We start from the raw sequence: 25,391 nt of genomic DNA, 5'->3' as shown, positions 1-25,391 counted from the left end.
TAGTGGTGACGTTGCATATTGCAAGCAACTGAGAACCTTTGGCTTCACCCTACCACTCGAGTATGATACAGTAGAAACTACAAGCTGCAGAAGTGGCTCTCACTCAGTAGTTTCAGTCATTTGATCCGATATTCAAATATAATTCTTGTTAGTGCAGCTTTAAAGCTACAACTTTCTAAAACTTTGATGAAAAAGTACCAAAACATTGCACTTTTTAACTCACATTATCAATGATTAAGAAAGTGACAGTTGGCACATGTTTAGCATTCATTCATTCATTCATTCATTCATTAACCTTACAGCCAGCAATGGAAATAAGACCTGTCTTAGTGTTAACTGTAATACTTGATACATGACTGATTTGAAAGCACTGCCTACAAGTGAACATAATAAAATACTAACAAAGTATTCAATGTTTCAACATGAAAAACACACATTCATTATTGTGACTAAAAATAATATTTTATTACACCATTAACTGTCTTGTGTCAACAAAGTTATACACCGAGAAAGTCAGATGTGTTTGAATTTGATTTGCAACTAAAAGCAGAGCAGAAAGATATCTGAGATAAACGCTGCCTTGGTTTTATTTCATCTACCACAAACTGAAACAACAACAGCTTTGACAGTCAGAGTTGTTATAATCTACAGAACGTACATAAATCATAGCAAAGCTAATAAAGACAAAATGATATTGTCTGTAAAGGTTTGCCTTGTATCTTGTACCATTTATTGCATGTCACTGAATTTGCACGTTTAATAGTTTAGTGATTGAGGTAGCAGTTTTCTTTCCTCATGGATATCGCTTATTGAAATCAAACAAGAGAAGCTACTCGGGTTACAAGAGTTATTATAAATATAAACTTTGTGTAAATAATATATATAAAGATTAAAAATAAAATGCAAATAACAAGAGTAGGAACCCTAACGAGCTGGACCAGTTGCCCAGTGAAGCAGTTTCACCACTCCCACCTACATGAACTGCAATTAGAAATGTGTGGCTCAGTTTATTTCTGATTATCTCCACATTAATCGGTGGATGCAGTCGTGGCATTGATCTCGGTGGCGGTTGTAGCGAGTGAAGCCGAGGTCCCAGTTGAGGCCCCGTCGCGTTTGGGTCGGGGCCTCATCAGCTCCTCCTTGTTGCGCTCAGGTTTGACTAACAGAACGTAGCACTTGGGCAGGAAGATGCAGGTCAGCAGGCCGAAGCTGGAGGCCAGGATGGCAAAGATCTGAACGGCTACCATGAACTTTCCACGTGTGCTGAGGTAAGCGGGGACAAAGGAGATCCACACGATGAAGAAGACGAGCATGCCAAAGGTCACGCATTTCCCCTCACTGGAAGACAGACAAACAAACATTCATCATGTCGCTGAAATAAAAGGTTCTTGACACTTATATGGCTCCACAAAGGAAGGATTGATGCTCCAAAGGCCATTACTTATTTTACTTTTGTACGATACGGTTTTATTTGTGTGTTTGTGCACGTAAAACATGGGTTAGTGTCTGTCATTAACCTATAATTTTCCACGGTAGATTCTGCATTTCATGAATTTGTCTCCATGCAATGCAAAATGTTTGAGTTACATCAGGAGTGTCAAACTCAAATGACCTGCATGTTACAATGTGTAATGCTGTGTACTTCACAATAAAAAAACATGTCACAAAATAAATCTAGTAATCTAGCAAATACATAATAATAAATAACTAAATCTAAAATTAAGTAAATAATAATGTGGGCAGCTGTACAAGCTGTCACTTAATGTTGAATACATTACATAAACCAGAAATGATGGTGCATACCTGTTTCCCCTGAAACCTGTGTGTTCCCTACCTGATGTTGTCCTCCAGTTTTCGTGCAATGAACGCAAAGATGAAGGCCACCAGAGCCAGCAGGATGTCATAGGCAAAGATGCAACAGATGAAGATCACAGAGCCTTCGTCACACTCCAGAATGATCTTGATATTCTGGGCTGAGGTGTTTTTGATAGGATGAGGAGGAAGGACGATGAGCCACACTGTGCATGCAATAGCCTGCGTAGAGGGACGAGAACATCAGTAAAATAAGATCAGCACATCAACACACACCAGCTGCCATTCTCTTCTATATGAAGACACCTGAATTAATGTTGCTACGGCAGCTATCGCCCTCTGGTGGGCACAGGTGAGAGCGTCAACTTCAGGGTTAGGAGAGGCATTGGTATCATTGTTGTTGTTTGCATTTGTGTTGGTCACAATGACATCAGGGCTGCCACTGCTCGCCGCTGCTTGAGCTGCTTCTTTGGCTGCTTTGGCTGCTTTGGCTGCAGCTTTGGCTTTGTTACGAATTTTTTTCAAACCCTGGGCTCTCAGCATCAACACTGCGGCTTTACCTGGAGTAAAAACACATCAGGATCACAGATTCATTGAATACAAAAGAGAAAAAAAGGAGATATTGTAGATATTGCCCCCACCCATTAAGGAGGACAAGGCAAGAGCAAAGCCCAGAGCAAGAGCTACTTGGCTGGTCATGCAGCTCCAGTTCTGAGGCTCCCCGAGGAAGACGATGGAGCAGAGGAAGGTCACCACCAGCGCGAAGAGCAGCGAGAAACTCAACAGAGGATCATTTTCTTTCACCAGAGGAGTGCCAATGTTTATGATGAACAACACCTGGAAAAAAAAGGTTCACAAAAACAATACAACAGCCACGACATGAGAGGACGACGTGATGTAGCACCTTACACCACAAGGTAAGTATGTTTCACCAAGTGTGATTCTCACCATAACACCGATGGTAATTAATGCTCCAACAGCAGAGATGACAATGAGTGTGATCCCGAGTGGCTCCCCAAAGGCCAGAAACTCAATGATTTTGGGCAGACAGGTGTCATGAGCCTCATTGGACCAGTCGTCTTCATGACACATAATACACTCACGAGCATCTGTCGAGATTGTGAAAGAGAGAATGATGAGAGAGCAGCAGGGTCTGCACTGATAACACATGTGTGTACGTGTATGTGTGTGTGTGTTCCTTATGTTGTAAGGACCTAAATCTGTTTATGCAGTCACATTATGGGGACAAAAATCAAGCCCCCATAATGTAAATTACTACATTTTAAGGTGAAGACACTCGTTTTGAATGTTAGGCTGAGGTCAGGGTTCGAATGAGTCCAGTAGTAATTATGGCTGTGGTTAGAGTAAGTCACCAGGAAATGAATGTAAGTCAATGTAATGTCCTCAATCGTATAGAGTGGAGGACATTTTTAGCAAAGTGAGAACATTTTGTCTTTTTGGGGTTTAGGTTAGGGTTAGATTAAGGCAGTATTTCCCATTCCTACCCTGCATGTTTTAGACTTTCCCTGCTCCAACACACCTGATTCAAATGAATGGCTCGTTATCAGGCTTCTGCAGAGCTTGATAACGAGCTGATTATTTGAATCAGGTGTGTTGGAGCAGGGAAAGGGCAGTGGGTCCCTGAGGACACTTGGTGCTTAGTTGTGATGATTAAGGTTAGAGTAAGGTGCTAGGGAATGCATTATGTCCACGAGTGTCCTAAATAAAGCAAATAAAGCGTGGCCCTCGACAAAAGTACATATGAGAGGCCGATTCTCAGGCTATGAAAACCAAACGATTATTATCTTAAAGTGATTAGACGCTAACACAAACACCCTTATGGGTTGTGTTTTCATTGTCTACCCATAAATGTTATACACTGGACCTTCAAAACAAATGATGTGTTTATGGAAAATGTTTACAGACCTGTTGAGTTGCTGATCTCTCCGTCAGCACATGGGATACAGTCAAAGCAGCAGACTGGCTCTCCCTGGCGGATCCCTTTCCTGGTTCCTGGCTGACAGTTCTCACTGCACACTGACCGAGGAGGCTGCAACACACACACACACACACATATATATATATATATACTTAGGTAGATATAGATTTATAGAAGGCTGACACTAAAAGAGACATAAAATATACATGGACCCTAACAGTGCTCTCTATCAACAATGCTCCTGACCTGCAGCTCTTCATTGTTCCACACAATGGAGTTATTTGTGATGGTCATCTTGTTCTCTGGAGCTGCGGAGCCATTGAACTGTCCCACAGTGATGTATGATAACTCGCCCTGACTGTTGACCTGCCAGTTGATGATGTCATAGTAGCCTTCCACATCCCCGTTCGTGAAGTATACCTCTTCGCCTGTGTGTGGCACCGAGTAGCGCACATTCTTCAGGTAGTACATCAGCTAAATGTGAGAGAGATGGAGTCATTGTTACGTCAATGTACAAGTTCAAACACACACTTATAATGCTACTACTACTACTATTCATAATTATAATAGCGTAAAATAATGAACAAACACACACACACACACCTGCCATGGCTCAAAGCTGGTGATGTCAGCACAGGAGCCTTGTTTAAAAGGTCCCTGTCCGTCTACACAGTGCTCCAGGTTGTGTAAGGCGTTTGCCACAGCGTACACAGCTTTATATACACTGTGGGGAGATCATCACATCATCACAAGCATTTCATTCACTAGTTTGTATGTTTCTGTCTAAATAGCAACCATTGTTTTGTGGTTGCTTTTTTGTAAAGCAATGTCAACAAATGTATTCCAGAAATATCTACTATGAAATGACTTAATATTAAAAGAATTATTTATAAGAATTATTTTTAATATTTCAGTATTTTTTGAGACTTTGTAAGGCAGACATCTTCAGATTTAAGCATTAATGAATGTAATTTTGGTCAAACGACCTTTATATTGCGGACAATAATTGATGTATTCCTTGTAGAAGAGGTGACAAATGTGAGTGTTGCAGAAGCATTAAGATGAACAGGTTTTTGTTGCCTTGTTAATATCATTAACATCAGTAATGGTGAGAACTAACCTGTAGGTGACTCGTAACTGGGAAACATCAGAGTATGTGTTAGTGACCTTTGCCAGAGACTCCGTCCCTGTACACAGTCCGTCAGGAACCGCCCTCACTGTCCTGGACTGTGTGCTGTTATTCTTTCTGGCCTCTCTCATAGCTCTGCTCATGTCCAGTGTGCAATTAAACAACTGTGAGGAGAAAAAACCTTGGTTGAAAACTTTTCTTTGTGTTTTTGTTCGAGTCACAGACTTGTAACAACGCTCATCATTTTAACAGGTCAGTCGTGACTCAGAGCTTCTTGGTTCACTTCAACAGCTTTATAAACTCACCGTCTCCCAGAATATTTCAGTCAGAGAGTCAGCATAGGGGTCCAGATCCAGTAGATGGCTCTGAAGTTGTGGAATGTCTGCTCTCTTCAGCCCAAATCCCAGTGTACCACCCAGCAATGAGGTGACCTGGATCAAAACAGGCAAATCATCAGTCTCAGCTCTCAAACTGTGACCTTTTTTTAGTTATCTTAAGACTCATCAGTAACCGCTTGGTTTTCTTTTACTCTAAGTCGTCACTCGACTTAGCACTGACCCCAGGCTGGTTGATGAGAGCAGAGGTGACCCAGGCTTCACTGGCTATGAAGGTGCGATTGGTGACATTGTGTCGGACGAGCTCAAGGATGAGAGGACTGAGGTCTACGTCTGATGAGAAGACCACAATGATCTTGGCCGTGGACTCAACTACAGTATCCACAATACGCTGGATGTCCTCTGATGAACCGCTCTGAAGTTTATACAAGGGTTATAAACAAAGTTTCTTTTAACAGGAATATTAAATGACAGAAATTGCATTCTTGTGATCAAAATAGCCAGTGGGAGAGTAAAATACAGACAGGAAGGATGAAGTGATTACCTTGGGCAGGGTTTCAGCGAAGGAGATGCAGACACCAGCATCCTCCACCTGCTCACTGAAGTCTTTGATACCATACTTGCCATAATCATCATCTGCAGCTATGGTGCCAACCCAGGTCCAGCCGAAGTGCAGCACAAGCTGGGCCATGGCTGTAGACTGGTGCTTGTCATTGGGAATGGTCCTCAGGAAGGTGGGGAACTGGAACTTACTTTCCAAGGCAGAGCATGATGAAAAATAGCTGACCTACAAATAAGAGTTTGAACATGTCTCATTATGTTGATAAATCCTGGTCTTTTATTTCAGTCTCTCACCATTTCTTTACCTGTGGGAAGTGATAAAGTCCCAGTATCCTGGCGGTGGCAATGGAGAGATCAGAGCCCCCAGCACCCACTAAAGCAGCCTGAGGCGGCCCATTCCCACAGCGGTAGTTGGGCACGGCCTCATCCTGGCCCGTCAGGTAGGTGAGGGTTCCCTCCACGGCCTTGGAGATGGTGAAGCAAGAGTCATAGATGACATAGCCCAGATCGGTATTTGGTAGCAAGTCGTCCCGACTGTTAATTTCATTAATGGCAAACAGCATGGTCTGGGTCCATCTGAAGGTGCGGAAGTTAAACCTGGAGGATGATGGTGACAAACACAGACTTTATTTAATAATAAAAAAAAAGGTACACATGCAAACTAGAAATCCAAGATATACTAAAACTACTTGAGTTAATGTTAATACAAATACACACAGATTGTTATTTCTCATCACACTGCAGTGGACTGTCTTCATGATAATGTGGATAATTGGCCCCAGTGGTGCTGCCCTGCTCTGTCTTAATTTGAGTTGTATAATCAGACACCTCACAGACCAAAGTGAGCCTTAAAGACAATTAAGTTGCTCAAGTGAAATTATTCTCCTCAAGAGCTAAAAAAATTAAATATTTTGCATTTGCTTTGATTATTATGACTTGTTGAATACATTCTAACATAGGCTGAAGGTAAAGGTGAGACAAACAATACATTCACAATGAAGAAAAGACATGAACAGCTCACCCCTCACACCCTTCGGACACAGGCACCCTGGAAGTGTTGCGTGCAGAGGCGACAACACGCATGTGAACAGGAAACATCCCTCCAATAACCACCTTCTTCTTGTCCACATTCTTGTAACCACTCAGGTTGAACTTGGCCTTCAGCTTGCATGTGGCTCCGGCTGAAACAAATCCGTGACAGTAGAAAAAGGCACATAATCCAAGCAAGAGTTGGCCGAATTCCATGCTATGACAATGTCGAAGTCTCTCTCACTGTGGCAGACAGTGGAGTGCAACAGGTGTCTTATCTGCTCCCCGGGGAGACGTGCTGCACAAGGTAAGCAACAGTTGCAACAGAGCAGAAGTCATGAGGAGAACGTCAGATTATGCAAAAATAATTAGAGCTGAATAGTTTTGGTGAAATTTGAAAAAGCAAAATTTGATTTCATTATGTATTTTCATTATATATATTGAAACACATTTCTACCAACAAATGTGTTATTTTTTTATTATTTATTTATTTATTTCTTTTCACGTGTTCTTTTTTTGTTTACTGTTCCTAAATGTCAAATCGAGATGTCCCCTGGGGACAAATGGAGGCTTTTGAATTGAATTGAACTGAAACAAATGAAAAGACATTTCAAATGATTTCTTTGCTTTCCATCTTTTCTCCTGTAAATAAATACCAATCACTTCATCTGTCTGCACTCAAGTCAGATGCAGAGGACAAAGTGCCACAGGCCAGGAGTTAATTAGCAGCTGCATGTGGTAACTTGTGCAGCCTATGCACATCACCATGACATGGCTACAGTTCCAAAATCACAGCTTGTCCCCCGAGTGTGGTTCTTGTGTGTGTTGATGGGTGACTGAACTTGTCTGCGCTTGTCTCTCAGCCAGTGGGGACTAACACACATGAATGCACAGCTCACAGAGGGACATCTGCTGACTCAGGAGGGGCCCAATAAACACAAATAATCTCTTCTTTATGAAACGAATACATTTCGCCTTCCAACGCTATAGCCGTGTCACTATTACATCATATGTCATTTTCTGAGGAAAAAGGGAGGTTGTATTTATTGTGTGTGTGTGTGTGTGTGTGTGTGTGTGTGTGTGTGTGTGTGTGTGTGATTGAGCTCTTGTGATCCGTCTCAGGGCCACGAGACGCCTGACTGATGCGGATTAGTTTTGCGAGAAATCAATTATGTACCGCCATTCACAAAGATTCTACTTTCAAACAGGCAGCTCTGTGCACTTTTAAAAAGGCTCTGTGGAAGGGAAAAAAAAGGGGGAGGGGGGAACTCGAGCAAGTTCTGTGAATTCTTCTTCTCCTTATTAGTGCAAAACAAGACAACTGCTAAATGAATAAATGAGACCTGAGGGATGAGACCCTGTACCATCACATGCTTCATCACAAAACACACATCCTGTACTAATTTGATAACCCAGATCATTTAGGACCATCTTCCCACATCACATGTTATATATCCACTCTAAGAAGTGAGCAATTTAACAGGGAAGACCACAGTAATCTGAAAAGTTTCAACATGGAGGTCTTTATTAAAGCTCAGTTGTCCATTGTACAAATGTGGTCTTTGTTGAAACTGCATGCAGTGGCTTGTTTTGAGGCACATTACTGAGGAGAACAAGCATTGTTGAACAGAAAAAAAACAAAATATAACATCAGACAAAGAGTTGCATAACTTAATCTTATCAATATTGCAAGTAAATCAGCCTACAAACATTTTATGTCGGTTATCGCCGAGCTGTTCTATGGAGATATATGCAACATAAAACGCACGCATAAAAGGCAGAACTGAGGGAGAAACACTGGAAGCATTTAAGACAAGTTAAGAAAACCAATGTTTTTGCATTAGGAGTATTTTGTCACTAAATGGTGAGGAGGATATAACAGAGGGGGAGAGGGATGAAGATAAATTCTGGAGGTGAGAGAACCATCGTGTCCAAGTAAAATGTTTCTAATGGGGCACAACAACAACGTTTAAACACTCAGTTAAACCTGAGCACTGTGTTCACTGACCTGACTGAAAACTAGAAATGAATGACAGCGAACACGTTAACAGTTCTCATAAGATGCTCTTTGACACTAGACAGTAATACGTTTGAGAAGGTCCCACTGGATGTTTGATTCTGTTGTGTTGATAAAGAATCAGGGATTAATGAGTGAGGGAAAAAAAAATGAAATATGCAAAAACATGTCGCGAGTATGAAGTGACAAAAGCAATTTAGACAATGTGGATTTAAACTGTAACATAATCCTAAATTTGATATTAGTGATCTTGCCATGTTTAGTTTTGTTAAAAAGCATACAGATTGCAGCATCAGGAGAAACAGTGACAGTGTTACATCCTCTTCTCTGGAAACAGCAAGAGTCCAGTTTGGGTTATATAAAAAAACAAAAACAAAAAAAACCAGGCACAAACATTTACCCATCGTTCTGGCCTCCTGCACAGCGGCCATCACGCTGAAGATACCCTTAATGACTGCTCTTCCAGTGGATACAGCGAGATCACCAGAGGAGCCCACAATATTATACATCACCACAGTATATTCTACTTTTGGCAAAACAAAAAGCTTAAGGTTGGTTGATTGGTCAAACAGGTTGTCTGTTCTGTCGTACTTCTGCTCAACAACCTATTTCAGAGCACAGTATACAGGCAGAAAGAGAAAAATTAACTAACTGAGATAGACTTGGGGCGGAGAACAATCTGACCCACAGTAATACAACAAAAACATCCGACAACAAAAGACAGACAACAATTGCGTTGAGTTTCAAATACTACTATGTTTTTTTTTCTATTTCATTACACTGTTTGCTTCTTTCATGTTCAGCTCTTTCCATAACCTGAGGCACAACATCAAGTTCACTTTCTGAACTTTCACAGCTTCTTGCCACTTGCCTTTAATGGTTAACCTCACAAAAGGAAGCAGCAATTTATCTTTTTTTTTGTCACAGAGAGAAAAATATGGATCAAAATAACAATACATTATCAATAACCAACATTTATCAATCCCTATCACCAAAAATATTAAGACTAGGGAGGAGTGATGGGGAGAGCAGAGTGGTAGCGCCTTTGCTTTTGCGCTCATCACAGTACAGTCTGCCTTCCTTGGGAATGTTAAAGAGGAGGGTGGGGGGGTGGGGGCGGGGCTAGAGGGGAGAGGAGTGGTGAGAAGGAGAGAGGTTGAAAGGGAGGAAGTACAGAAGAGGAGCAGAGGAGTTCACCAGCTCTCTCTGAATTATGTTGAGTGTGTTTGTGCATTGTGTGTGTGTGAGTGCGTGTGTGTCCTGTTGGTGTGACATCACATCGGTGTTTTACTCCCACTCTGTGGTGCCTGGTGGTTTGGAGGTCAGATCATACATGACTCTGGAGATGCCTGGAATCTTCTGGATCTCATTCACCATCTTTAGCACCACCTGGAAAAATAGACAACAAGATAAAGCACTGCTAAGACACTTAAACAATGGATGGAAATAACTGTATATTTAAATACGATGGATCAATCCCTCAACCTAAGTTGGTGAATCTTTCCATACCTCTTCTGGGATGTGGTTGCCAGGCATTGCGGGGATGCCAGTCATGAAGTCGCTGGTGATGAAGGTCCGCACCACCACAGACCGCCGGCAGGATGGCTGCTTCTGCAGTGGATCACGGTCAAAGTGCAGGGGGGTCAGGATGACCGGCATCTGGCTGATCTTACCAGAGTAGCCTAAATGAAAAAGACACCCAGTTAGCCATCACATCAGCAACAGAATATCACAAAGCGATAATTTAGTTTCAGACAGGTAAAAATCTAACTCATGTGAATGCAAAACAAATGGCTCCTTTCATAAATCTTTAAACTGTCTGACTGACATCTTGTCCTAAAGCAATAAAGTGGCAAAGTTTAAGCTCCAAAAACAAGCAAGCTCTCTTTTTCGGTGTCGGCTGTACCTAGGTATTTCTTTACCTCTTCTTTTTGTTGAATAAAAATGAGTGAACATGGTTTCTTTCCATGATCCAATTTTTTTCTGGTCTGGTCTTTTTCTGGTCTGAAATACACTCTCTTTGTAGCGAATAGTGAGGGTGCATCAAAATTAATGTGGAAACGCCTTAAAACTGATTCTGAAAATCATTTGAAAACAAACTCATGTCTATTTGGTGGATTGTGGCAGTCACACATTTACTTTCTCTGTAACCCCCCGTGTACATTTCCCAAATATTTGCTTTGACACTGGAGATGTGAAATTCCCTTTATAGACGCAAGTATGCACCCAAGTACACTAGTCTGGTTACACAAGTTGAAATACCGAATCCAGGCTTAAGAAAAAAGCTGTATGGCTCAACAGAACCTCTTGCTGTGTTATTCATACTGCTGACACATAGTGACAGAATATATAAATACGCCTCAATTATCAACAGTGCCTTAGTTACACAGTGTTAACTTAAATGTCACGCACACTTACCAGACTCTCTAAGGATAGAGTGGGCTACAAAGTCAGCCTGTCTGAGCGTGCTTAGAACGCCTGTGGTCAGGAAGGTTGGAGTAATGTCTGTTGGAGGCTCCTTCACATGGGACCCAAATACATACACGACTCTGGAAAAACAGAGACGTACACGGAGGAATGAATGAATGGGTCTGTGTGTTGTACTGACCCGTTTCCAATGTGGCATGTCGCTAAGGAGATATGAAGAATGGAAGGATTTGTGTATTACCTATTGATGCTATGGCACATGCGAGGGATGAGTCTGGCCAGGAACATGAGAGATTCCCAGTGTGGAGACTCTTTACTTGTGATGCCACACACGTAACTGTAGGATCGGCAGTCACCCTGAGACAGACATGGAAAACCATTTGAGCAAATTTCTAACACTTCAGTCTTAACAAAGCACCTAAGAAAAAAAAAATCAATGCTTGTAGGATTAGAACATTTTTCCTTCCATTTTGTTTTGTGTTAAGATAAACAGTGATGTTACTAAGTTGACATAATGTGCCCTTTTTCATTTCAACAAATTCCACAGGCAGTGAGACCCGTCTATGTTTGTCTACAGTCTCCTGTCTGCCCCACAATTTGAGGTTTGGGATAAATTTAAAACTTGGGCTTAAGACGTGAAGTAACAGGAAACACCCACACAAAGACACAGCCGCTGGCCGACTGAAGCAATTGGAGGAAGTTAACAGTTGTAACCATCACTCTCACCAGGGAACACTTAAGATCAGGATAAACTACCACTACTATGACACTAGTGTTCTTTGTCTATTGCCATGTTTAACCTTTACTAAAGAACAGGTCCTTTGTACACGTCAGCAACTCAGTGGAAAACAATGAAATGAGCCATAACAGATCCTTTCCTTGGCTAGACGGAGTTGGGAGACAAAAAGTCAAAACCGAGACACCATTTGTGTGTGGGTGTGTTCATGGCTACCCACAAAATGTACGTTTCAACAAAAGAAGACAAACAGCAAGAGTGACACATAACTCTTTCAAGCCTTCACTGCCCTTCAGTGACAAAAGAATTCTCCACATATTTGCAGCCAAATCCTTGTACTGCATAGCTTTTAAATATAAATGAAGGTCTATTAGATTAAAATCTTTGTCCAAAGAGTTTTACACACTGCTGATGACTCAATCAGCAGTGTGTAAAACTCGTTGGACAAAGATTTTAATCTAATAGACTCTGTAGACCAGCGATTAATTCTCGTGCTGCAGCAACATTGTGCTAGGTAGAGCAACATTGTTGGAGTTTGACTGAAAAGAAGGGTTTCAGAGGGGAATTCTACTGCTAAACAGAACCCCCATCATCCCGTTAGTCAGCTGTCCCCACCCGCCCCTGTGGTGCTGGTGTAAACACACAAACACTCCCACAGTCAAGTAAAATAGTATTGCTTTACAGAACCTGTTTTCAGATGAAGGACACAGTTTATAAATTATGTTACATTGTTTCTTGTTACAGAGGCAGAAGCATCACTTGGCACCACATTGTCAGCATTTTCTACATTATAGTGGAAAAAAAACATCTAACTGAACTATGCTGTTTATCAGAAGTAGTGTTTTCATTACATCGTCATTATGTTTTAAATGATTACATTTTCTTGACCATCAACTGATTCAGGTGGGACTGAGTACAGACAATATAAAGACACAGACACACTGGTGGAATTAACTACCTGGACGCCAACAGTTTTGATGGGCAGCAGGAAGGCATTGAGTGAATGAAGGCTGGTGATCTGCATGAGCTTCTCCTCCTCCTCGTCTGATATGCATGACTTGACTCTCTGCAGCAGGGTATGGGGCTGGGGGGAGAGATGGATGGGTTGTCAGTAATTATCAAAATCAAAGAGCAGAAACCTCACAAGCACTTATTCTCATGGTCACTGGTCTCACTGGTGTAATGTGACCAACCAACCAGCAGAGGCTCCTAATTATTAAAAATGCATAACTAACCAGGCTGAGCTTCCACTGCACTGTTTGAGGTACTGGTCATGTTTGTTGTGTTGATGCTTTTCCTAAGTTCTTTCCTCAGAAATAGTCAGAGCTCGCAAACAACTGCAGGGAAATGCTGATGGATCATTAATTCTGCTTAACCAATGAGACACATCTACAGACAGTTTGTGTTCCTACAGCATTTTTATGCTTTTACATATTTCACCAGTAGACTGTGATGGTTGGAGTTGATTTACAGACTGGAAACCAGACCAGTCAGTGAGCTCATGTTTATTTGGTCTTGCAGATGGATTTGTCTGTCCTAAAACAGATTGGGTCAAACTCGAGCATAAGTCTAAAAGGGAGCAGGGTTTATTGTGTATGATTAACAAACAAGCGCCGCTCTCAATTTCCCAGCAACAGCAGTTCAAGTTCAGTTATAAGCAGATCTACTGTACAATATTAACAGCCATAACTTAGGATAAGACACAAACTAGGCACATTTCAAGGTTCCCTCACTAGATACCAAAGCACCAGGCATCTGGACTGATACACTATCTCAAGGCTTACTAACTAAATGGATCAGACTGGGCACGCTGCTCGCCAGAGTCTGCGATGATGCCTTACTGTTCAGCTGTCAGGCATTGTCTCAGTTCTTCTCAGATCTGAGCTGTCTTTAATAAAAATCTTCAACTTAACTCATCACTCCATCATAGGTCATCTCACCTGATAATCAAAAATCTCCATAACATTCTCAAATGTGAATTGGTCAGATTCTAGGCTATTTTATACATACAGAAACGTAACACTAATCAGCACTAAAGCTCAGAGGTGTTTTCAATAGGCAGTGTTCAGTGTGATGAACAACAGGCAGTCCTCGATTCACACGAGTTGAAAAAAATAAAAATTTTAGGATTCTGTTGCAGGTTGTTTTATAATCTCCACAAACATGGCTTGTCATTACATTTTCTATGCATCTGAACAATTCTGACCTTTTTGACACTTGCAGAGAAGTCTGTGATGATTTTTAGGATGTTGTTTATTTCAGCAAAATCCTTACAAACGTAAGGTTCCTCTGCACAAATGACTCTGATGGACAAACCCGGACCTACAGGGAGGAAAACAAAGGGGTGATGTGTGTTTTGAGTCCATTTGCATAAGCTGCTGGGTAAAAAAGCAAAACAAAAAACAAAGAAAGAAGAAAAAAAGCCAACAGTGCAGAGAATTATGTTGTACAGTCAGTTTTGACATAGCAGTGACATCATGGGGTTGTTTATGTTCTTGCCTGGAAATGGGTGTCGGGAGACAATCTCTTCTGGCAAGCCAAGCTCCCTCCCCAGCGCTCTGACCTCATCTTTATGGAAATCTTTCAGTGGTTCGATTACTTTTCCCTGGAGGATCACAAACAAGTGGAATCAGCACTGTTACAGTGAGAATCAGGGCTATGCTTAGGTGTTGCATTGTTGTGCATTTGGGTAGAAGGGCTGAGCAACAAAGAGACACCAAATAAAATATGAGCACTGCAGTTAATAAGGGAGTGTTTGTTTTTGCAGTAGCTTCATTGCTCCTTTGAGGGTTTCTGTGCCTTGAACCGAGAGAAAAAAAGGGCTCTTAAAAGGCAAGGGGGATGAATAAATTTAATAATAGTGATCTATATCATTTGCCATAATCCTCTCATGCAGCTTAAAAACTGAGGGTAGATTTTTTTATTTTTTTTTTTGTTTACATATTACTGTCAACAGGCTTTCAAAGCATTATTATTTTACAACTCATGCCCCAAGTTCATGTATTTTTCACCAGCTTTTGATGATATTATATTAGGATAATAATAGATGTTATTATCTCTATGTGTAATCCCAGTGCATCAGGACACTATGCAGACGTGGTATAGTACATTTAACCTTTACTGACATAACTCTTTAACAATGACTCAGCAGGAACTGGCAAGTCTGTATTTTTTTGGGCTGCAACACTATTTTTAAACTTTCAATATGTGTCAACTTCCCCACTATTGTCAACTTATCACAATGAAATGGTGTTAATGTAAAGTGTATAATTTCTAAGAGTACATTGCAACTACTGAATATCATGTCCATGTTCTAAAGCAGCAGATGGACATAATCAATGACCGGTGTGAGAGCAGTACCTCATTTCTTAGTTTGCGGATGAGCTCAGTGTCGTTGTGGTGTGTTTTGATGAGCTCTGCCTTGCCACTGGCAAGATGAGAGGCACTCTCGATGAGATCGGGCCTCAAGGTTCCCTGAGCCAGAAAGACCTCCTCTGGCTTTAGATTCATCTCTCCTATCACTTCGTTCGCCACCTGAGAAGCAAAGCAGTTCCTTAGTCAAATACAAGAGCAACTCAATTGAACTTAATACAGAAGCTACCTTGTAGACCTTGTACTCACCTTGACAAACGTGTCTCCGATAATTTTTCTTTTCTCCTCAGGGTTAGTGGTCATATTCAAGGTCTTGCTAATGCGTTTCCGTGGTGTCCTGTCTTCCTCGGAGATGGGAAGGGTGGTTGTTCCATTGTAGAAGGTGTGAGCCGCATTTACCACTGAATGATGCAGTATTTTTAGAGGAGAGAAAAAGAGACAAAGACACAAGTGGTTTAGTTTCAAATGTCAATACTCATACTTCACATTAACATCTGAGATTACAAGAGATTAAATGATACAATACTTTTTAAAATCTAAATCTTTTGTTGTTGTCTACCTTTGAGTTTGATGCCCAGCTTGGTCAGGGCTTCCTCCACACTCTGACTTTCTCTCTTCCTCATGAAGCCATTGTCAATGTGAACTGCTATCACCTGGTCATGGTTCAAAGCTTTGTTCAGGAGCGCTGTACACACTGTGGAGTCCACTCCACCACTCAGCAGGACCTAAGGATATATTCCAAAAGTCTTTTAAGGCAAATTTGTGATTTTACTGTACTCACCAGGCTAAATCACCAGGCTACATCACCAGGCTACCACACTCCTCTATTCTCTACATGTATTTTATGCTCAAAATAGCTTATACTTTTCTCAATTATGTCATATAGGATCCACTGAGTGTTTTATTAACTGGCAGGTGGTATAATCTCAAAACCTCTGAAGAGGTGTAGCTGAGAAAAAGAAATGGAGGCTGCATGTGTTTCTGGAAATACAACTCCTGTGGCTGCTTCCTAAACTAATTTATTGCCTTCATACTCCCCTGAGATGAGGCCCAGTTTAAAGACGCACAGGGAAGCAGCTACCTCTTTTTAGACAGAAAAGGGATTAATTTAAGAGTTTAATTGGTTCTACTTAACTTCCCACCATTGTGGCTGTCACCACTTTCTGAGCAGCTAGCACAGTTTACACTCAGCAACTGAGCTTTAGACTTTCAGTCACATTTTCACACTTCATAGGTTAAAATGTGCTGAGAATGTTTTAGTTTGTTGTTAATTAATGTTGCATCTGTGCCATATAAAGGTTTCAATATAAAAAAAATGCACATGAAACTTGGTGTAGTTTTACTCACCAGCACTTTAGATTTGTCTACTTTTTCTTGGATCTCATTGATGCAGGTCTGCTGGCGGTTCTGTACAGTGAAATTACTTGTGCATCCTGCAATCTCAAAAAGGAAGTTGCGCAGCATCTCCATGCCTCGCTCTGTCAAGTCAACTTCCGGGTGGAATTGTGTCCCATACATCTTCTTCTGTTCATTAGCAATCCCTATTGGAGAAAACAGATGTAATGACGGGACACTTGGCCATACATACACATTGAATTATGATTCTTCAAATAACAAAATCATGAACAAATTATAAGCCAAACAGAAAATGCAGCCGGAGTCTCTTTACAGTAACCTTCAGGTGAAATTGTGTCCCATACATCATATGGGACTTGAATATACCACAGTCTAATTATAGATTACGTGTGCTTCTCACCAGCAATGATGTTCCCTGACTGAGCCACCACTTTAAAGCCATCAGCCACTTTATCTACACTGTCTCCATGGGTCAGCAGGACCAGTTCCTCTTTCTGAAGGCCTCTGTTAAAAAAACAAAACACAACCATAAAAGCATGACAATTGTGTGTGAAGTTACTCTTACACAGTGAACATTTGACTCAAATGTGAGAGGCAGACAATAATAAAAGACTGCAGCCCTCTATTTTAAACTCTGTGTAAGAACCAGATGTGACTGCTGGAATGCCTCTTCAGTTTATGTAATTAATAGCCCCGAGGACAAACCAGTCAAAACACTGCTATATTATCCAACTTTGCTCGTCTGTGGTGTAACACTGCCTTCCATTTACAAAATATCTCTCCTCAAACTCATACAATGTAATCTCCTCTTCACAAACACATTTAATGGTAATATAAAATCTTTATAATGACATCTGTAATACATTACCACATAAAAGGTGACCTGAGAAATGATTACCTGAAGAGAGAACAAGTGTTATCTAGTCCAATACTGAATACTCCATCCTCCCTTACACTCTTTTTGTGTACTGTGCCACCAAAGACTTTGTTCATCATCTGTAAGACAAACAGACCAAAGTTAATACTTAGACACCGATTATAGTTTCATGTTTCTAAGACTGCACAACTATTTACAGTTGATAGAATATGCCTGAGGAGTTACTTGTTTTAATTTCCATCATAACAACTGAATGAACATTGATCCTATCTCCCCTATTTAAAATAAGTGTCCTTGACAAAAGGTGGTAAAATCCCTGTAGGCTGAAGAGAACTAAAAAACAGTGCGACAAAAACGGCATCGTCAGCAAGGCTATATGAACGCATGTATGGAAAACCAAAAGTACCTGCATCCCATAGCAAATTCCAAGGACAGGTTTTCCTATGGTGAAGATGGCAGGGTCGTACCAGGGGGCATCTTCTGCATACACAGAGGCTGGACCTCCAGAAATAATGATTGCCCTAGAGAGACGTGTGACACAGATAAAATAATTCAATAAGTCAAAATGTATAACAAAACACATTTCCAGAATAGTGCATTAATAAAAATCAAAACATTTCTGGTGCATGTGCCCCTCATGTTTACCTGTAACCCTGTTCTCTGAGAGCGAAGGCTGGGGTCTCTAAAGGGAGGATCTCAGAGCGCACACACAACTCTCGCACCCGTCTGTCAATCACCTTCCCATACTGGGCCCCAGCATCCAGGATCGCCACCGCCCCCTCACATGATCCATTCTGCTCTGTGCTGCTGACCTCCAGCTGTGGAAAGATACAGATCATCTTATTTGAAGTTTGTGCTAATCAAATCGAGCAGAAAAGTATACACACATAAACGCTTAAATCTTAATATTTATCAGAGAAGTCTGGTGTATTAAGTGACCATACTGCCAAAAACCTGGCAACCTCGAGCAGCGAAGCGCATTACAACCTTTTCGGCCGTATTTTAGCTCAGTGACTGCGTCAAAACTCGCACAAATCATTCACATTTATCGTGGTTAAAGAAGAAGCCAAAAAAAGAAGCAGCAGTCTTTATAATATGCAACATTGTGCATGTTAATATCACAGAAACAATACATTCTGATATATTATGCAACACTAATGTGAACAGAAAACTCTGGAGAACATCTGGACATGGACACTAACCAGACTAGTTCATGTATGAACAAATGGCTAATAGTCCAATTATTAATTGCCAAGTGACAGGACCTTGACTTGGACACAAAAATATAGTTCAGACAATAGTGTTATTGATGAGATAGCCATTGAGGTCATCCAAGCAATAAATTGTGCTACAGCTCTTACCCTGCAATGGATAATGAGACTCCATAAGGCATAACATAATTATGGGCATATGAGCTACAACACAGTCACTCTTTTTAAAGCATGCTGCCTCCATTCATCTCATCAGCAGAATCACATGAGGCCCACAAGTGAGTCAAAGGTTTTTATTAAGGACACTGTGACCATGAAACATGGTCTCTGTTCATTTCTGTCCGAGACAATAAAATACAATGGAATAACCTCCTCCAATGAGGAAACTTATCGTATCAGTTTTCGTTTATCTGTTTGAGAGCAGCATAACTCAAAAAGTCAAGAGATTTTATTATTTGTGTTTGAGTCTAGTTTAGTGTTTCCCAAATGTTTTAAATGGGGTCCTACAATAATGTTTCACATTCAACTGCATATCATGTGACTATTGAGCAGTCTGACTACCATTACACCGAGCATTATTTTTGAACAGATCAACCATATATTTCCAAGAGACATCATTTTAACAGGTTGTGTAAAAAACATACATGCAAATCTTAGGGTAAAAGGATGGTAAATATTTATTTGGTGACCCAAAAACAATCCTACAACCAATCGGTGGCTGCTGACACTGAAATGACTGCACTAGTTTGCTTGTGCACAGATCAAAGTTTAGGAAACAATTTCTAGTACAGAACAACAGGAGTAGTCGGTTAACTGCCAGATAATCCATCAATTTTCTACCGCTTTATCCTCCACTGAGGGTCGTGGGTGGCTGGAGCCAATCCCATCTGACATAAAGACAAAACATTCAATTTCACATTCACATCTATGGTCAATTCAGTGTCCAATTAACCTAATCAACATGTACTTGGACTGTGTGTGGAAGCCGGTATACCCACATGCACAGGGAGAACATGCAATCTCCACACAGAAGGGCCCTCTATCGGCCAGCATTCTGAACCGGTGATCTTCTTGTTCTGAGGCAACAATTCTAGACACTGCATCACCGTGTGACCCCTGTTAAATAAACTATCTCCATAATACAACAAACGGAGGAGGGTAACACGTGAAACATAACCCCACGTGGATCTTGGAAACACTTCCGCCAATGATGTGTATAAAAACAACTTTGATTGGACGTGCAAGCCAACACCTCTGATTTATCATCTACAGTGTTGCTCTTACAGCAATCGGCTGACAAACACTCGATAGTTTGAAAACCGTAAACCTTAGCAGATCGGCTACAGGAGCAGCAGCGGCGGCGGCTAAGGCTGTCACACCGGTACCCCTGGTCAGTGACCCCTGACGTTAGCAAAACCTGACCGTTTACGTACGTTAGCTCAAACAGTGTGACAACAGTCGCAGGAAATACATTATTTTGCGTTCAATTTTGACGCGAGAGCTTTCACAACCCAATACTCGCGGTTAGTATCATTGTCATCACAAATTGAGGCTACCCGGCTAAAGCTAACTAAAGAACTTCCCCGTGTAGCCCGCTAGCTCACGAGTACTATAAACAAGAGTTATTAGCATTAGCATATTAGCAGTTAGCGGGGCTATGCTAAAGCCCACGCGGTGCTCCACGGCAAGGGGTTACGTTCAAAGATTATATTAGTGCTATACGTCAAAGGGGTATCATGACCGGCTCATTAGCTGCCAGGAGCAACATGTTCACGTAACCCTGAGCTGCAGCAGGCTGATAACAGCACACTCATTGCCCCTTCTCACTGGTGGTAACCTCACGTTCTCTCCGTAACTTTTCCCCCTCGAGGTGCACACAGGCCGGGTTTAACCGAGGGACGGGGATGCCACAACAGCTACAGTTCGATCGCCAAGTCAACCCCGAACCGGACCCGCGGACATTCCCCCACTCCACTGACCTTGCTGTCTCCGTTGCACAGAGCCATGGAGGACTGCCGTGTAGTGGAATGAGCTCTCCCCCTTGCCTCGGTGTCCCACGTCTCTCTCTCTCACTCACGCGCGCGCGCACACACACACACGGACAATCACTACACACACGGAGAGAGCACGAGACAGTCAGCTACCGGTTAGCTCCTGAATCACTACGCCGACCACTGTTTCAATAGTGCACCGGGTTGTCGCTTTGAAGATGGGCTGTCACAGTCTCGCCTCCTCCTCGTAATAAGTTTGAAAGTGGGAGGAACACGCCACATAAATGTGGTTGTATTTTATGGGTGGAGCGGAAAGTTAAATGTACCCAAAAAGTGGATGAAAGTGGCCTGTGGAGGGCTGGGTTTAGACAACGTAGGAGAGTTTTACTCAACGTGATAAAATGTGTGTTCTCTTTTCCCTCCATAAAAGAAGAATATATGTCCTTCTCACAGACATGCCAAACCCAAACCCATGGTAGTCAGAGAGGTCCCAAATCTGCAAAGGTTTTCAATCCTGGTTGAAGTAATAATTATACACCTTTTCCTTTTCCTTCAAACCTTTCCTACTGTGTGGAAGTGTATTGAAAAACCTACTAAACAAAGCCAACATTCATTCTTCACAACAGAGCCATAACAATTTTGTGTCTGATGTGAAGTAAAAGTACTCAAATGTAAGGATCTGGCTGATTTCAACAACTCCCCAAATTATGTACAAATGTGAAAACAAAGTAGAACATCTGCATATCTCCAGAAAAAGCAGTTGGGAATGCTATCCTCTCCCTGGCACTGTCTTTGTTTACATGTGTGCTTACTTGTTTGTTACCACATTTTCTGGCATAAACACTGTCAGGACTAGAAGATAGAACCTAATTTCTGAGGAAATTTGGTTAAGTTTAGGGCTAACATTTGAATTGTGCTAGGTATTTACTGGTTATGGTTAAGGTTAGGGATATGACTTTGGTTTGGCTGTCCAAATTAATGGACAACCAACTGTGTTTCTTTTAAAAGGATAGCTGCATGGATGTGTGCATGTCATTTTCTGCCTGTGTGTATTCCCACGTATGTATGCATGTGAATCTCTGTATTAATAAACAGTAATGAATTGACCAATGCTCCACACCTGTTACTTCAACAAAATGCAGTGAAATGGGGTTAGGGGTACAGAGCAAACCCAGGAATGTACCCCTCAAACAATTCACATAAACAAAATATCTATATGACTGATTCAATTGTGTTACAGATTGCACATGTGTATTTTATTTTGTGTACCTACAATTAAATATGACTGAAAACAACACTGTTTTAAAAATCATAGAAGTCTATGCAAGAAAGGCTGACGGTGAATGACGTGGGAGCTGAAAGACAAGAAAGCTAAATGAGAAAGTAAAATAATCATGCTGTTGGCTTTTATGTGTTCCGCCTGCCTTTAATCTGCCCTCTGAATCCATTTCCGGTGTAGAAAATATTTCAGAAAATGTTAAATATTTCTAAAAGTATTAGAAGTCACATGGATCTCCTGAATGAATTGACCGTTTTGATGTATGAATTGTTGAAATTCATTTGAATTTTTATATTTTGTAAATGCTTAATTAAGTGTAGAAATGTGCCCCAGTGAATGACACATTACTGACAAATCTGATCAAACTAAATGAACGAATGGCTTATTACTGGAAAATATGTCTGACAAATCAGTACTTAAATGGATGAGTTAGGTTTTATGAAAAGGAGCTGTGAGAGGAACGCATGTGTAGTCATTGTGTAATTATCCCGATCAAATTCAAAGTTGATATGAAGCAATTCCAATACAAGTAAGGGTATTAAAGGAAAGTTAGGCTACTATAGGCCTCATCATATCACCAAACCCAGTGCTTACACCCTCACACACACAGTCCAGCTGGGGGAAGCAAGTAAGTGTGAAGATCCGCTGTGCTTTAACACACATGTTACATGATACACTGTAACCCTTCATGTGTCTTAATACATACAATTAAGATACCTTTAGGGTCATTGTTAATATGTGATTACTGTGAGGGGGTTTAGTTTGCACTTTTTTTTTTTCTTGGAAACTTTCACCATGAGTTTCTTTGATGTTAATGAGGAATGTCACAGCAAACACTCACACCTACGGTCAATTTAGAGTGTCCAATTTGCCTGTCAATACAAAATGACACAAAATTCAAATGTCTGATTATGAACTAAAATATATTAAAAACATGTTTGGGTGTTTTGAAAGTTGTTTAGGGGCATATATTAACATAGATATGAAAGAATAATGATGGTCATTTTATATACTAAACAAGGAATTGAGTATTAAAGAATGTCATCATGGGTATCAATAATGAAAATAATTCCTATGATGGAATAATATAACCAATTGTAAACAGATCAAGTGACTTTACGGGGCTGACATACAAAGACTGCTGTCTGTGAAGGTTCTCAGTCATCCAGGTTGGTGTTTCCCAATTCTGGTCGGTGTTTCCCAATCCTGGCATGTTTTAGATGTTTCCCTGCTCCAACACACCTAATTCAAATGAGTGGGTAGTTATCAGGCTTTTGCAGAGTTGATGAGGAGCTGACTATTTGAATAAAACATGCAGGACAGGGGTCCACAAGGACCAGATTGGGAAATACTGATCCAGGTCATAGTTAGTTAGCTGTAGGCGACTGGAGTTAAATTGAAGACACCTTACCTCTCATCCAAAAGGCTTATTCAGTTCAGAACAGAACCTTGTGTACAGAATATAATCCCAAACATAAATATTTGCTGGGATAATATGGATACAGTGCAGTTTTGCAGCAGCAGCACCGTCATTTTTGAATGAATTTCGAGGTGTATTACGTGAGACTTAGACTCAGCACTTATGGGTAATCACTACAGTGTCACGGTGCTCCTGCTGTCACATGCTGATCCACTCACATATGCTTGTGTGTTGTCACATGCCATCAGTGAAGATAAACAGCTTCACATGCACCCATGGCAATCACAAGGCAGAGCATGTCATTCATTACCACTAACTAAAATGTGGCATAATGGGTCCATCATGACTCTTACTACAAGATCTACTGATGTTACCAGATACATTTTACAAACATCATTTTCTTCTCAAAGTTGAAGGCTTTGTTTGTATGTTTTGTACAACTTGTCCTCAAATCAAAAATACAGTTTGAAGGTCCTGTCTCGATCAGTCACTGAGTACTTTGTCTATCCTACTTTATTCTAGGAATGATCTGAATGCTGTATATGGGAATGTGCCAAACACCCTGCAGTATATAAAATGAGGAAAACAGATCCTTTTAGGGGGCTTCAATATCAAAATGCTGCCGACATGTTGCATAGTGAGCACTTTGCCCAGCAGACTCTGGTGCAAATTAATTTGGGTGCTATAGTACACAGCTGTTGCTTTTGGTGTAAGATAGAATTGCTGTCAATTTGGCAATGCTTTGAAATCAATGGGCCATAACATGGAAGCTATACTGAAAAAAAGGTATTTTTGGAATACTAGATTTATATAAGAAGCAAAATGTGTTTCTCAATCCTGGTCCTCAGGACCCGCTGCCCTGCATGTTTAAGATGATTCCCTGCTCCAACACAACTGATTCAAATGGTCAGCTCGCCAACAAGCTCTACAGAAGCTTGACAACGACTCATTCATTTGAAACATTTGTGTTGGAGCGGGAAACTTCGAAAATATGCAGGGCAAGTGGGGTCCTGAGGACAGGAATTGAGAAACAGCAGTGTGGAGTCAGTGTGTCACATGGCATGAAAACAAATTATGTTTGTTTATGGTTATTATGCACAGAAAACAAAAATGCACTAAAATTCTTCTTTCTTCTAAAGTTCTTCTCATGGCTTATTGTGGGTAGAGAATAGATAGACGATATTAATACATGAACAGATGTGAGCAGCACCATCTTGAGGCCTCTTTGTGCTACTACAGCTCTGACTGTACAACAGTAAAGACTAGCAGTAGCTGGTGTCGAATATTGTGAAAGCTGAAATAAACTCTAGTTTATTGTCTGACAAAGAAGTGCAAATTAATACTAGGACTCTTATGTAATTTTACAACCCTTTAAGGTTAAACAAAACTAGAGTGACACTGGTTTGGAGTAATTAACACAACTATAATTAATGCAATTTATGGTGTTACATGTGTATCAATAATAGTAAAGCACAGGCTACTCTGAGGTGGTGGGAGGGGGCCCCAAATTAAATTCTGCACCATAAAGGCTTGGGCCAGCACTGATCATAAAATTTACCACCAGGGATTTGTAACTATCATTAACATTCATAGATAATTCATTTATATATTTATATTATTCCATGTGAAAAAATCCTATAAAATAATTATGAGAAGCACCAAAAAACAAAACATAGTCCTGAGTCCTGTTTGTCAAAGGTGGGAGAATTGGCCTTAGTTTGGGGCCAGTGACATGAAAGCTTCATAAAATGTTGTGTTTTTCACTGAAAACAATACTGATAGGGCAAGATGGAGGCAGATAATCCGCTTTGGCGAATCCTAAAGGGAGAAGCCGAAAGAAGAAGCAGAATAGTAATAATGATAATAATACGTAGAATACGATGCTGCGTAGAAGAAACAT

The 25,391-nt window shown here is 40.9% G+C and overlaps 2 protein-coding genes across 2 annotated transcripts; both read right to left on the bottom strand.

The window, feature by feature from the left end:
* Positions 1-450: 450 nt before the first annotated feature.
* LOC131462607 (vomeronasal type-2 receptor 1) lies at positions 451-7,209 on the bottom strand. The gene is made up of 14 exons (XM_058633953.1): positions 6,798-7,209; positions 6,082-6,373; positions 5,760-6,002; positions 5,439-5,630; positions 5,186-5,311; positions 4,872-5,044; positions 4,355-4,475; positions 3,998-4,225; positions 3,739-3,862; positions 2,761-2,921; positions 2,454-2,649; positions 2,119-2,372; positions 1,835-2,034; positions 451-1,338 (listed from the first exon to the last, which is right to left on the bottom strand). Exons 1-14 carry the CDS (start codon positions 7,019-7,021, stop codon positions 1,029-1,031), a joined length of 2,844 nt encoding a protein of 947 aa, XP_058489936.1. The 5' UTR covers positions 7,022-7,209; the 3' UTR covers positions 451-1,028.
* Positions 7,210-8,309: 1,100 nt separating this feature from the next.
* Positions 8,310-21,048, bottom strand: gmps (guanine monophosphate synthase). The gene is made up of 16 exons (XM_058633954.1): positions 20,781-21,048; positions 18,236-18,408; positions 17,997-18,111; positions 17,612-17,709; positions 17,114-17,217; positions 16,705-16,898; positions 15,917-16,082; positions 15,607-15,758; positions 15,346-15,519; positions 14,485-14,590; positions 14,192-14,307; positions 12,944-13,069; positions 11,491-11,606; positions 11,241-11,371; positions 10,332-10,504; positions 8,310-10,211 (listed from the first exon to the last, which is right to left on the bottom strand). Exons 1-16 carry the CDS (start codon positions 20,805-20,807, stop codon positions 10,110-10,112), a joined length of 2,073 nt encoding a protein of 690 aa, XP_058489937.1. The 5' UTR covers positions 20,808-21,048; the 3' UTR covers positions 8,310-10,109.
* Positions 21,049-25,391: the final 4,343 nt, after the last annotated feature.

Source organism: Solea solea, chromosome 7 (assembly GCF_958295425.1).
Source record: "Solea solea chromosome 7, fSolSol10.1, whole genome shotgun sequence".
Classification (NCBI taxonomy): Eukaryota; Metazoa; Chordata; class Actinopteri; order Pleuronectiformes; family Soleidae; genus Solea; species Solea solea.
This window is presented reverse-complemented; position numbering and strand designations above follow the sequence as displayed.

Excerpts from the sequence above, each read along its gene's own strand:
- LOC131462607 (XM_058633953.1), bottom strand. The coding sequence starts at position 7,021 with ATGGAATTCGGCCAACTCTTGCTTGGATTATGTGCCTTTTTCTACTGT. Across the intron at positions 5,045-5,185 it reads CTGAAATATTCTGGGAGACG|TTGTTTAATTGCACACTGGA; the intron begins GTGAGTTTATAA and ends TTCTCCTCACAG. Across the intron at positions 4,476-4,871 it reads CAGTTACGAGTCACCTACAG|TGTATATAAAGCTGTGTACG; the intron begins GTTAGTTCTCAC and ends ATCTCCCCACAG.
- gmps (XM_058633954.1), bottom strand. The coding sequence starts at position 20,807 with ATGGCTCTGTGCAACGGAGACAGCAAG. Across the intron at positions 16,899-17,113 it reads GTCAGGGAACATCATTGCTG|GGATTGCTAATGAACAGAAG; the intron begins GTGAGAAGCACA and ends TTTCTCCAATAG. Across the intron at positions 11,372-11,490 it reads ATGTGCCATAGCATCAATAG|AGTCGTGTATGTATTTGGGT; the intron begins GTAATACACAAA and ends CTGTTTTTCCAG.